At 37.3% G+C, this 13,380-nt stretch overlaps 1 protein-coding gene across 2 annotated transcripts in view; it reads left to right on the plus strand.

The window, feature by feature from the left end:
* Positions 1–13,380, plus strand: part of EED (embryonic ectoderm development) — a 37,133-nt gene that overhangs the window by 12,935 nt on the left and 10,818 nt on the right. For both annotated transcript variants that reach the window (XM_066370319.1, XM_066370328.1), the window contains exons 4-9: positions 2,337–2,402; positions 3,253–3,378; positions 4,370–4,451; positions 7,458–7,549; positions 10,149–10,282; positions 12,859–12,964. In XM_066370319.1, coding sequence (XP_066226416.1) covers positions 2,337–2,402; positions 3,253–3,378; positions 4,370–4,451; positions 7,458–7,549; positions 10,149–10,282; positions 12,859–12,964 — 606 coding nt within the window. The remainder of the gene's footprint in view (positions 1–2,336; positions 2,403–3,252; positions 3,379–4,369; positions 4,452–7,457; positions 7,550–10,148; positions 10,283–12,858; positions 12,965–13,380) is intronic.

Genomic DNA, 13,380 nt, shown 5'->3' on the forward strand with positions numbered 1-13,380 from the left:
TGTTTTAATTTGTTTTGAGTGGTTGAAAGAATTTATTTATATGTTGCTCCTTTGGAAGTGATTTTAGTTCATCATTCTAATTTGGACAAAAAGTTTGTGATTTCTTAAAAATAAATATAGTTCTGTGGACAAGGCCCGACTCCGGGGACCAGGTTCAGTGACGCAGATCCGATTTATTCAGGAAGTAAGCTAGCTTATATACATGGGTTCAGCCTATAGGGTGTTACAGCATGTTCCTCAAAGCCAGTGGCTGAAAGGTCAGGGAGCTGCCTGGTTGGCGCTGAGTTACTTCCTTACAGTGGGCGAGCTCCCTCCTGGGTGTGCCTAGGAGGGTTTCAGGTGCTGGAGTGTTCTCACAGCATTGCATCAGCCACAGCTGCTAGGAATGCGCTCTGCGCTCTACCTACATAGTTCCTCTCTACAAATGCAAAACATAAATCCAGTGGACATATATATAATTATTGATAGTATTTTAAAAGTCTTTTTTTATTTTTATTTTTTTTTTACAGAGACAGAAAGAGAGTCAGAGGGATAGACAGGGACAGACAGACAGGAATGGAGACAGATGAGAAGCATCAATCGTTAGTTTTTCGTTGCGTGTTGCGACTTCTTAGTTGTTCATTGATTGCTTTCTCATATGTGCCTTGACTGCGGGCCTTCAGCAGACTGAGTAACCCCTTGCTGGAGCCAGTGACACTGGGTCCAAGCTGGTGAGTTTTTGCTCAAGCCAGATGAGCCCATGCTTACGCTGGCGACCTTGGGGTCTTGAACCTGGGTCCTTCAACATCCCAGTCCAACGCTCTATCCACTGCGCCACCACCTGGTCAGGCTATTGATAGTATTTTAATTATTTGCAGTAAACATTTGTTTTTGTTTAAGGAAGTGAAGAGTATCTTGAATTGAGAAAGTGCATGGATAAAACCATGCTGGGCACATAAGTGGAAAACAGGAAAATTCCCTTGTGCTTCCTAGAAAATCTCAGGAGTTTGTTAAATTGAAATCACTTCAGGGAAAAAATGTTCCTCTGAGTCTTAATGGGTAACATTCTGGGTATTCATTAGTACTGTAGTAGGAGTTAGGAAGAATAATCCAGAAATAGATTGGTATGTTCAGAGTTTTTTTAAGCAAGAGGAGAGGAAATGGACAAGAGTTCCAAATGCGCCTATCCGGGGTCCATGTTCCCGTCTGGGGCCAGTGCTCAAATCAGCTGAGCTATCCTCAGAGCCTGAGGCTGATGCTGGGACCAGCTGAGCTATCCTCCGCAGCTGGGGCTGTCTCTTAAACCAGTGGAACCACTGGCTGCGAGAGGAGGAAAGGGAGGGGAAGAGAAGATGTTCGCTTCTCATGTGCTCTGACTGGGGATCTAACTCTGGACATCCCCATACAGGGCTGATGCTATATCCACTGAGCCTTCGGGCTAGGGTCTTTCTTTTTGGGGGGGCGCAAAAGGGAGAGACAGACACAGAGATAGGAAGGGAGAGAGATGAGAAGTATTAACACGTAATTGTTGCAATTTTGTTATTCATTGATTGCTTCTCAGACTGTGCCTTGATGGGGCAGCGGGCAGGGCACTCCAGCTGAGCCAGGGACCTTTGGCCTCAAGCCAGAGACCATGGGATCATATTGATGATCCCGTGCCCAACCTGGGACCTCAATGTCCCAGGTGAATGCTCTAACCACTGGACAACCACAGAATATAACAATTTATTATAGGGTAATTTACTTTGGAACGATTATGCCTAAGTAGATAGACTGCACAGTAGTTTTGTATAAATTCTCCACTAAAGACTCCTGATTCTATATTGTTTTTATAATATAACTCAGGTACTATTGATTGACAAGACAAAGGGACAAAGAATGTAGCAGTACCAGGGATCATACTTCCTGGTGGTCAGTGCTGTCATCAGTTTGATATTCATAGTGGACATTACTAACAAAAGTATTACGGTTACATTTTAGGGAACACAGATAATCATTAACTAAGGCTTTTATATGCTTACTATAAGAATGGTGAGGTTGGTCGAAGGTCATAGCATGAAAGGATGCAAAGATGAAGGTGGTTTTTGTTCACATCTATAACTATTCACTTATATTTGTTTTTTGTATCTTAGTGCTGGCATTCTGTTCTCTGTCAAAATTAACTTGAAAAGGGGGGTTAGTATTATAATATTTAATATATTCTGGAAATTATGTAATGCCTTAGACTTTATAATGGCTTCCTTAAAGGAGCTATTTTGAAACAATGGTTTTTATAGCTACAGTTCTCACAAAAATATGTTGAAAAGCAGAAGTATGCCTGTCTGTATTTGAGATAAAATGTATTTTGTTTTCATTAGGTTACTTTATATGAATGTCACTCACAAGGAGAAATCCGGCTATTGCAGTCCTATGTGGATGCTGATGTATCCTTTCCTGAGTTTTCACTATTTTGGGCTAAAGGAACGGACTTTCAATAAATACACTGGAAAACATTTCTAAATTAATTTGTTCCCTAAAGTTATATTGTTCTTATCTTAACCAGTGCTATTTCTTCACTACCACCCAAGAGATCTCTGGTATCTAATTGTCTAGTTTTTCTAGTCCCTAGAAATCAGTTGTAGGGTAGACATAAGAGAAGGTGATACAGTTGTCTGGAGATGAGTACTGGAAATCCAATAATAGAAGTGATGAATAGCTAAAACCTGCTGCTATATTACTGATGAACTTGAGTTGATCCGAAGCTAGGATTGGAAGTCATACTAAAAGTATTTCATCAACAAAGCCTATAGGGAAAAATACACATGTTCATTTAGCAAAGAAAATACTGCAAAACAGGGATTTATAAAGAAGATTTATTTAAAAAGCCAAAGAGTTAGATAGGAAAGCTTGGTACAGCCTCTGGGCCTGGCCTTCTCTGTTTGTTTTTGCCTTTCTTATTGAGGTAATGGGTCATTCAGCTGTTTTTGTAAATAAAGTTATTTGGACACAACCATGCCCATCATTTACATATTATCTGGCTGCTTTCAAAACAGTTAAGGTATGCAAACAGCTAAAGAGTAATCAAAGTTGAGTGGAAGGACTAGTTTTGTTTGATCCTTTGGTATAGATTTTAGACCTAAAAATCTTCATTATTTAAATTTGGTAAAGAAAAATAGGAACTTCTATGTCAAAAGCTTAAGCAGTCTTTTAGAGGTTTCTATGTAGTGTGTATTGTAATTGCTGACATGTTTACTTTTCAAAAAAACATTACTTTTCTTAACCACCATTTTGTAGGCTGATGAAAACTTTTACACTTGTGCATGGACGTATGATAGCAATACAAGCCATCCTCTGCTGGCTGTGGCTGGATCTAGAGGCATTATTAGGATAATTAATCCCATAACAATGCAGTGCATAAAGGTGGGTTTTCTGGTTATATTGTAGATCTGATTTCTTTTGAATTCACAGCTGTGAAAACTTGTCATGTTGAATTTAAAACTAAAGGAATCAGTGCCTACAATTTCCAATTTGATTTGTATTTTGCTTATTTCATCATTTAGACAAGTCTTTTGAGAACTTTGTTACATTTGGATAATGCAAATTAAGGAATAAATGGGATATTTTTATTATTTGCAATGTTATTTTTTCTTCTGTCTTGCCTTATTCCGAGAGGCTCTAAATGAACAGAAGATAAGTGTGTCCCTTTTTCAGCACACCCTAAGTAGCGGTATAGAGGCAAGGGCATTTTGTATAGGACTGAAACTTGAAGCCTTGGAAGTTGATGCTAAGTTTTATAAATCACGTTAGATAGAAGTTTTTAACGCTTTGGGCACAGTAGAATCACCCGAAAATCTTTCAAATCTCTTGCCCCTGCTAATCCAATCAAATCCAATTAACTGCAGGTGAGACTTCGGCATCTTTTTTTTTAATTTAGAAATTAAATTTAATGGGCAACATTCATCAATTAGAATGCATAAGTTTTAGATAAACATTCCTATAGCATTTGAACTATTGATTGCGTTGTGTGCCCATCACCCAAAGTCAAATCATTTTCCATCACCATATGTTTGTCCTTCTTTAGAGCATTTTTAAAATTTATTTACTTATTTATGTATTGATTTTAGCCAGAGAAGAAGGGAGGGAGAGAGACAGGCACACCGAGCTGTTCCTGTGTGTGCTCATTTAGCAATTGACCGGGAATCGAACCTGCAGCCTCCACTTTGGGCTGATGCTCTAACCAGTGGAGCTATCTGGCAGGGCTAGAGCATTTTTTTTTTTTAAGTGAAACTAGTTTTCCATTAAGAATATTGAAAAATAATTTGTTTTTTCTTAGTAAAATTTATTCTGATCAAATAGTTTACAATAGAATTTATTTTTATATGAAAGGTCATATGTTTTAAATTTATTGTAGCACTATGTTGGCCATGGAAATGCAATCAATGAGCTGAAATTTCACCCAAGAGATCCAAATCTTCTCCTGTCAGTGAGTAAAGGTAAGAAAGGGAAATGATTATATTTTAAGGGACAAACTGTTCTAAGGAAAAAAGCCAAATTTAAAAAAGAATTTATAATAGTAAGTTTTGTTAGGAAATTATCACAGGCTACATTAGCATCCCCAAATCAAGAATTGGGGAAAGGGAACATGAAATGTACTGTTACATCAAACAGAAGTAAAATAATTGGTACTATTAGTTATATTACTATTGTTTACCATATTGCATTATGATAGTTCTAGAACTTGATCCTCAGCTGAATTATATTTTAAGTTTTATTAATTTTAAGTGGCACACCATCAATTGTATCTTTAAGAGTTAAGATTTGCAACTATTACTCTGTTCAGTCATGTAATAAGAAATAATGCATCTGAAAGTCCATGTTGCCTTTTATATGAAAGCTTTTGTTTTATAATCATGCCCTATAGAATTCCTTAAAATGCAGTTTTCTTCTGCATAAGCTGTTTGGTTTATTTCCCATACCTCTTTTAGCATTGCCTTGCTCTGTATGCCTATATCAGCAGTATACTTTTATTCTGGTTCAGACAGGCCTCTGAATCATTTCTGACAGCTCTGAGATGATGAGTCGTTCTTAATTGCTACATTCTGTTCTTGATTGTCCTTACTTTTTTCACTTCTACATTATAATCAAATTTATTTTCTTGTCAAATATATACCCCCCCCCAATCTGCTCATATTAAACCTCTTATGGAAAACTATTTATTTATATATATATATATATATATATATATATATATATATATATATATATATATATTTTTTTTTTTTTTTTTTTGAAATTGACACCTAAGCACTGATAGCTTTTTCTTTATAACAGTAGTTGGGCTCAGGTATTCTTTTACAAGTAACAGAGGCCATAATGCCTCACTTGTTCTAAGTATTCATAACTTTTTAACTCTGCTCTTCCCCCATTTTGTCAGAAAGAGTTTTTTTTTCATTTGTTTGTTTTTTTTGGTGAGAGAGAGAGAGGGACAGATAGGAAGGGAGAGAGATGAGAAGCCTCAATTCTTTGTTGCAGTGGCGGGGTGCTGCAGCTGAGCCAGTGACCCTTTGCTCAAACCAGCAACCTTTTGGGCTTAAGACAGTGACCACTGGGTCATGTCTATGATTTCATGTTCAAGCCAGTGACCCCACGCTCAGGCTGGTGACCTCAGGGTTTTGAACCTGGGTCCTCTGCGTCATAGGCTGATGCTCTGTTCAATGCGCCACTTCCTGGTCAGGCTATTTATTTATTTAGGACAGAGACAGAGTCAGAGAGAGGGTCAGATAGGGATAGACAGACAGGAAGGGAGAGATGAGAAACATCAATTCTTTGTTTTGGCATCTTAGTTGTCCATTGATTGCTTTCTCAAATGTGCCTTGATGGGGGCCAGGGCAACAGCAGAGTGAGTGACCCCTAGCTGACGCTAGTGACCTTGGGCTCAAGGCAGCAACCATGGGGTCATGGCTATAATTCCACGCTCAAGACTGACCTCATGCTCAAGCTAGTGAGCCTGCACAGATGAGTCTACACTCAAGCTGGTGACCTCGGGGTTCCGAACCTGGGTCTTCTGCATCCCAGTACAATGCTCTATCCACTGCGTCACCTGGTCAGGCAAAATCAAGTCATTTTTATGACAATTAATAATCTACTATATACCAACATAATGTATTAGTGTAATATAGTATGTACATTGTAAACAATAATAAGTACATGTAATCAATGTAGTATGTTAATATTCATGTACAGTGTGAACATTGTTATAGTACATTTTACATGGCATTTATATTGTTGTACATTATTTTGTTGCTGATATTTAGTGGAAAAAGATTGCTTGAATTACAGTTATAATTTTTAAAAGGTCTGTAATACTGTAAAATTATGTCTTGAGATATGTAGGTTTATTATTGGTTTTACTGTAGAAATCTTCTAAATCTGCTCACTCCTCTTTCACATATAAATGGATACAGTGGAATTATGTCAAAGACCTGTGTTGTTTTTTTGTGACAGGGACAAACAGGAAGGGAGAGAGATAAGAAGCATCAGTTCTTTGTTGCGACTCCTTAGTTGTTCATTGATTGCTTTCTTATATGTGCTTTGACCAAGGGTGGGAGGGCTATAGCAGAGTGAGTGACTCCTTGCTCAAGTCAGTGACCTTGGTCTCAAGCCAGCTACCATAGGCTCAAACCAGCGACCATCGGGTCACGTCTATGATACCACGCTTAAGCCAGCGACCCCACACACTCAAGCCAGATGTGCCTGCGCTTGAGCCTGAGACCTCAGGGTTTTTAACCTGGGTCCTCTGCATCCCAGTCCAACACTCTATCCACTGCGCCATCTGGTCAGGCTGTATTTTCTTATCTCAAAACATATCTTTATCAAAAAGGATATTATTTAAAGGAAATTGGGTAAATAAGTTAAAAAAAATTTTAAGATCATAAATATTTTTATTTCCTAAAAGTTTGTGCTAGCCCTGGCTGGTTGGCTCAGTGGCATTGGCCTGTAGTGTGGAAGTCCCCAATTTGATTCCCAGCCAGGGCAGGCAGGAGAGGCGCCCATCTGTTTCTCTACCCTTTTCCCTCTCCTTTCTTTCTTTCTCTTCCCCTCCTGTAGCTAAGCCTCCATTAGAGCAAAGTTGGCCTGAGTGCTGAGGATGGCTCCATGGCTTCCACTTCAGGTGCTAGAATGGCTCCAGTTGCAATGGAGTAATGCCACAGATAGGCAAAGCATCACCTCCTGGTGGGCTGGCCGAGTGGATCCCGGTTCAGCGCAAGTGGAAGTCTGTCTCTCTGTGTCCCTGTTTCTCACTTCAGAAAAAATACAAAAAAAAAGTTTGTACTATACCTAGGCAAATCTGTTTGTGACGTAAATATAGGAAGTGATACGGATCTATTCTTTACTTTGAATAAGTCCAAACTTGTAATTTTTATTTCTTTAAAGAGGTTTTGAACATCCACAATAAATGAGTGATAAAAAATTCATCTTAGTTTTTTTGTCTGTACTAGATCATGCTTTACGACTATGGAATATCCAAACGGACACTCTGGTGGCAATATTTGGCGGTGTCGAAGGGCACAGAGATGAAGTTCTAAGCGCTGTAAGTTGAAAGCTGCAGGGCAGTGACTTCCAGGTGCACATAACTGTGAGCAATCTGCCTGGTACTCTTTCCTTACGAGAAAGCATGTGTTTTTTTCCCCATATAGCCTGACAGTCATTTCATTTACATGTGATATGCAGGGTTTTTATGTTACAGGTGAAGAAATAAAGCAAGTAGGGCTCTTTATGTTTTACTTGTTCACAAGCATTGGTTTGTACCAGTGCCTGGATCTCATGAAAGAATACTATGAACTTGTTTTTCCTTTTTCCTTTATTGATCTAAACTCACCAACTTAACATTTGTTTTGCCGTTTCTTGGTATTAAAGGGTAAACTAGTTAGCCGTGGCCTAGCCAGGTAGTTCAGTTGCTTAGAGTGTCATCCCGATACTCCAAAGTTACAGGTTCAATCCCTAGTCAGGGCACATACAAGAAGCAGCCAATGAATGCATAAATATACTGCTTACAAAAATTAGGGGGTATTTCAAAATGAATATGAAGCGATTAAATATCCCCTAATTTTTGTGAGCAGTAGAAATGGAACAACAAATTGATGTTTTTTTTTCTCTTTAAAATAAAGGGGAAAACCTAGTTAGCAATTAAGAAACTATCTTTTATTTGCATTTGAAATATAAGTTATTTTTAGAAAGTGTTTTATTGTACTTAAACTGAGTTTTAGATAACTTTTTAAGGGTATGTTGTTACATTTACAATTTTATTTTTTTATATTTACTCATTTCAGAGAGGAAAGGGGAGCAAGAGAAACAAACATCCATTTCTTCCACCATTGATTTATGCATTCATAGGTTGATTCTTTATATAACTATTGATTGATTGATTGATTGATTTGAGAGAGAGAGAGAGAGAGAGAGAAACATGGATTTGTTGTTCCACTTACTTATGCATTCATTGGCTGACTTGTATACGCCCTGACTGGGTTTCAGACAAGCAACCTTGGTGTATTGTGAGGATGCTCGAACCAACTGAGCTACTCAGCCAGGGCCATATGGTCTCTTATGATGATACGTGTTTTTACTTATTTACTTTTAAATTTTATTTATTGAGTCTAGAGAGAGAGAGAGAAACATTGATTTGTTTTTCTACCCATTCATGCATTCATTGGTTGATTCATGCATGTGCCCCAAAGGGGATCGAACCTGCAAACTTGATGTTGTTAAGGTGATGCTCTAGCCAACCAATCTGTCCACAGCGTGAAGATAATAAATGTTTTTAGTTTGGTTTCAGATTTTTACATTTTGTAGCTTTATTTTTGTTTTATTTGTAGGTTATCTAATTGTTTTACAGCTATTCAGTTCTTTTTCGTTAAGCTATGTAAAGGGGCACCATATTTTAAAGCATATAGCATTTTATTTATTTATTTATTTATTTATTTATTGTTTTGTATTTTTTTTTCTGAAGCTGGAAACGGGGAGAGACAGTCAGACAGACTCCTGCATGTGCCCGACCGGGATCCACCCGGCACGTGGGCGACGCTCTGCCCACCAGGGGGCGATGCTCTGCCCCTCTGGGGCGTCGCTCTGCTGCGACCTGAGCCACTCTAGGGCCTGGGGCAGAGGCCAAGGAGCCATCCCCAGCGCCCAGGCCATCTTTGCTCCAATGGAGCCTTGGCTGCGGGAGGGGAAGAGAGAGACAGAGAGGAAGGAGGGGGTGGGGGTGGAGAAGCAAATGGGCGCTTCTCCTATGTACCCTGGCCGGGAACCGAACCTGGGTCCCCTGCACGCCAGGCCGACGCTCTACCGCTGAGCCAACCGGCCAGGGCCGCATATAGCATTTTAATTGGAGTTACTAAATACTCCTATAGTTGCAGCTGGTATGATTTTGTGAAAACCTGAAGATACTCTGCCAACTTGGAGTTTCTAGGAGTTGCAGTAGCATTCTCCTTTTGGTTTTATGTGTGAAAAAGCCAAGATTCTTAAGTATTCTCTATTCTGGTTTCTTAAAATGAAAACAGATAACAGTCTGTATTTCTTCTCTATAATACGGTAGTTCACTATTAGAAGGATTGATGTGTGAGATTTTTATTAACTCATGAACCACGTGCTAAATTAAATAGCATCTTTGTGCTAGTGTCTCAATCATGAGGTAAGGTGGAATAAGGTTGTTACAATAGATCATTTGTTAGGTGCCAATTAACAATTAGTAAACAGTAAGTGATAAACTTTATAAACTTATTTTCTTTTTAAGACATTTAAAAAATGTATTTCAAAGGGAGCGCTAAGACCAATATGACTAAAGTTTTTGACTTAGGTTTACAGATAAAGTATCAGTTGTCTAAGGACTCATGATAGCTTCACATATATTTTCATTGCTTTATTAGGTCAGTTTCATTGCATTATTAGGGTTAGACAAAGAAAAGCAATACAACTATTCAGGTATTTGTCATACCCCAGCATTTAATTTACCTTCAAAATCAAGCAAAGGAAATATTTTAAAGGTTATTTTCAACATGGGTAAGTGAAACTCAAAATGTTAGTGTGGGTGGTTTGAAATATACAATTTTTACAATGCTGTGCATTAGGTGAAAACTGAATAGTATAATTTGGAAAAATATTTAATTTAAGCTTTTTTGTTTTACATACAGGATTATGATCTTTTGGGTGAAAAAATAATGTCCTGTGGTATGGATCACTCTCTTAAACTTTGGAGGATTAATTCAAAGAGAATGATTAATGCAATTAAGGAATCTTATGATTATAACCCAAATAAAACTAACAGGTAACGTTTGTGGCATATAAAACAAGTATATATATCATGCTGTTGAAAAGATGAGTTTTACTTTTTCAAAATTGTTGTATAAGTTCCTAACACTAAGTTTAGAAGCCCCTCTTTAAAAAACTTTATATACCATAAAAATTACTGACTTTCAGTGGAGGCTATTTATTTTCCTTTTTATTGAATTTCTGGGGGTGACACTGGTTAACAAAATTATACAGGTTTTGGGTGCACAATTCTACAGCACATCATCTGTAAAGTATTGTGTGTTCCCCACCCTAAGTTAATCTGCATCCATCAACAACCCCCACACCCTCCTCCACCTACCGGAAGTCATTTATTATATTTAATCCAGTGTATTTGTGGTTCATTTTTCAAAATTCCCTTTAATCGTGTTTTCACTAACTTAGTAGCACATTTCACTTATTTTTATTTAGGCATGCATATGGTGGGGCTTTTCATTTATAAAAATTTTAAGCCTCATAAACTTACTGTGGAATAGAGCAAAGGACCCTTCAGAAAAATGTTATTGGCATAATTAGTCAACAGTGCAAATTTTAATTCAAGATAGTAAATCTTGTCATTTAAATAGGGTTCTTAGCTTTAATTCATGTTAATAATATAATGCTTCCTCCTAATTGCTACTCATTTCATTAAATAGAGAAAATTACAAAGTGGAGCCTTGCTCCTTTGGGACTAAGAGGTGGGAACCCTGTAGTTTTCTCAGTATAATTGAAATGCCTCAGTTCTTTCTTTATGTCTGTGTATGTTAACTTTATTTGCACTTATTTTCAGCAAAGAGCTAGAATTTATTTTATGCTTATATAGCCAGACTAATAATAATAGATTGTTAGTTAAATTCGTACCTATTACTAAATGTTTCAACACACATTCTTCAAACCTCAGTGGCCTCTAAGGATTAGTAGAACTTTCAGATTTATATTTTAAAACACTAAGAGCTAGTACAGTACTAAATTTATGTTTTTATATTTTTAGTAGCTCTGGAATACATAGAAATTATATTTCATAGTTTATAGATAATAACAGTGAGTTATGCTGGTCACTCCTCTCTCCTTGAGAGGTTTATCCAAAGGATTAATAATGTATATTTGATTTAAAAGCAATTAACATAATTATAGCAGAGTTAAGAATTTATATCAGATCATTAATATTTTAATAGTGATTCCAGAATTTGTATTGGAAGGAATATTAGAAAAGATTCAGCCCAACACCCCCCCCCTTTTTTTTAATTAAATGAGAAGAGGGGAAGAGAGGAGATAGTCCCCTACATGTGGCCTGTCCAGGATCCACCACCCAGTAACCCCATCTGGGGCCATACTCAAGTACTGAGCCGAGCTATTTTTAGTGCCTGAGGCTGATAGGCTCAGACCCACCAAGCTATCTTCATATGCTTAGTGTATGGGGAAGAGAAGGGAGAGAGGTAGAGAAGCATATGGTTGCTTTCCTTATGTGCCAGGACCTTTTTAAGTGAGTGAGAGAGACACAGACAGGAAGGGAGATGAGAAGCACTGATTTGTAGTTGCATCATCAGTTGTTCACTGATTGCTTCTCATGCATGCCATCACAAGGTGGGGGAGGGGTGTCCAGCCACGCCAATGACCCCTTGCTCAAGCTAGTGATTTGGGGCTCAAGTCAGCAATTATGGGATCATTTTGATGATCTCACGCTCAAGCCGGCAACCTTAGGGGTTTCTCACCTGGAATTCAGCATCCCAAGTCAACACCAGTCAGGCCAACCGGACATCCTTTTTGCATATGTGAGAAAAGTAGAGAGTAGGTGTGATTTGCCCAAGACATAACTAATTCATGGCATATCAAACTTCTACACAGTTATTTTAGTACACAAAATGAATCATTCTAAATTAGAAATGTTAGGTATACTTTTAATTAACTGCAGAGTTGGTAGCAACTTCTAGTTTATGGTCTTCACAGAATCATTTTTAAGGGAAAAAATGGCACCGTATTTTACTCTCCTAAATGCAGGAAAACTAGCTAGTGTCAGATTCCTATCAGGTACCATTTTCAGAAATTTTTGCTCAAGGCAAACTCACATGTAATCTCTTTAGCAGCCTTTGGAATGATGTGTCATTGTTCCTAGAAAAATGACTATCTTTTGAAATAACCCTGATGTGTTGACTTTCATAGACTTAATATTTTAAAGGCTTGAAGACGTAGCTTTGTATTTTCTATGAAAAACTTTCAGCTCTGTAATCAGATGTCTTTGCTTATTATTGGTTAGGCTAGCCAGAATTAGTTAAATCTGGCCTATATATAGTATAGTAAGGTAGGAAACTGCAATTTTTATAAATGAAATTTCATAGGAGAAATACAAAATTGAATTGAGAGCCGATAATGAAAAAAAAATAATGAAACAAAAATGGCATAAGACTTTAGCTATTCATAGTTGGACAAGAAGGTATTCAGTTTTTCTAGGAACAAAAACCCCCCAAACAAACCAATAGTCATATTTTATTTTTCAAAGTTTTATAAATCCAAAAATAAAAATTAGTGTGAATCTACTATACTTTTTTCTCTTAACTTTTGACATTTCCATTTCAGGCCATTTATTTCTCAGAAAATTCACTTTCCTGACTTTTCTACCAGAGACATACATAGGAATTATGTTGATTGTGTGCGATGGTTAGGTGATTTGATACTTTCCAAGGTATGGTAACTGCTGTTAAGCTGTACTTCCATTGTTTGTGTGAGATGGATCTTTTTAGGGAGTACGGTTTTTTAATGCAGTTTGGTTAATTGGATGGCAGATGGGAAGTTTTTGGTTTTTTTTATTTTGTTTTTATTTTTAAGTCTTAAGATACTTTGATAGGTTTGCAAACTTGTTATAGGCATAAAACATCCCGATGAATTATCATTTGTGTTTCAATAAAAAAATGTTAATTTGTAAGATATGGTGATTTCCAGTGTTATTGTTAAATAACCAATATCTAAAGCCAGTAGTAGCTTTTTTTTGTTTGTGTCCATTTCAGTTAAACTTACATATAGAAACAGCTGGAGTTGGCTCATGGGCTGTAGTTTGCCAACCCCTCTTCTAGCATGTTGATGTATATATATTTATATATT

This window comes from Saccopteryx leptura, chromosome 1 (genome assembly GCF_036850995.1).
Source record: "Saccopteryx leptura isolate mSacLep1 chromosome 1, mSacLep1_pri_phased_curated, whole genome shotgun sequence".
NCBI lineage: Eukaryota > Metazoa > Chordata > Mammalia > Chiroptera > Emballonuridae > Saccopteryx > Saccopteryx leptura.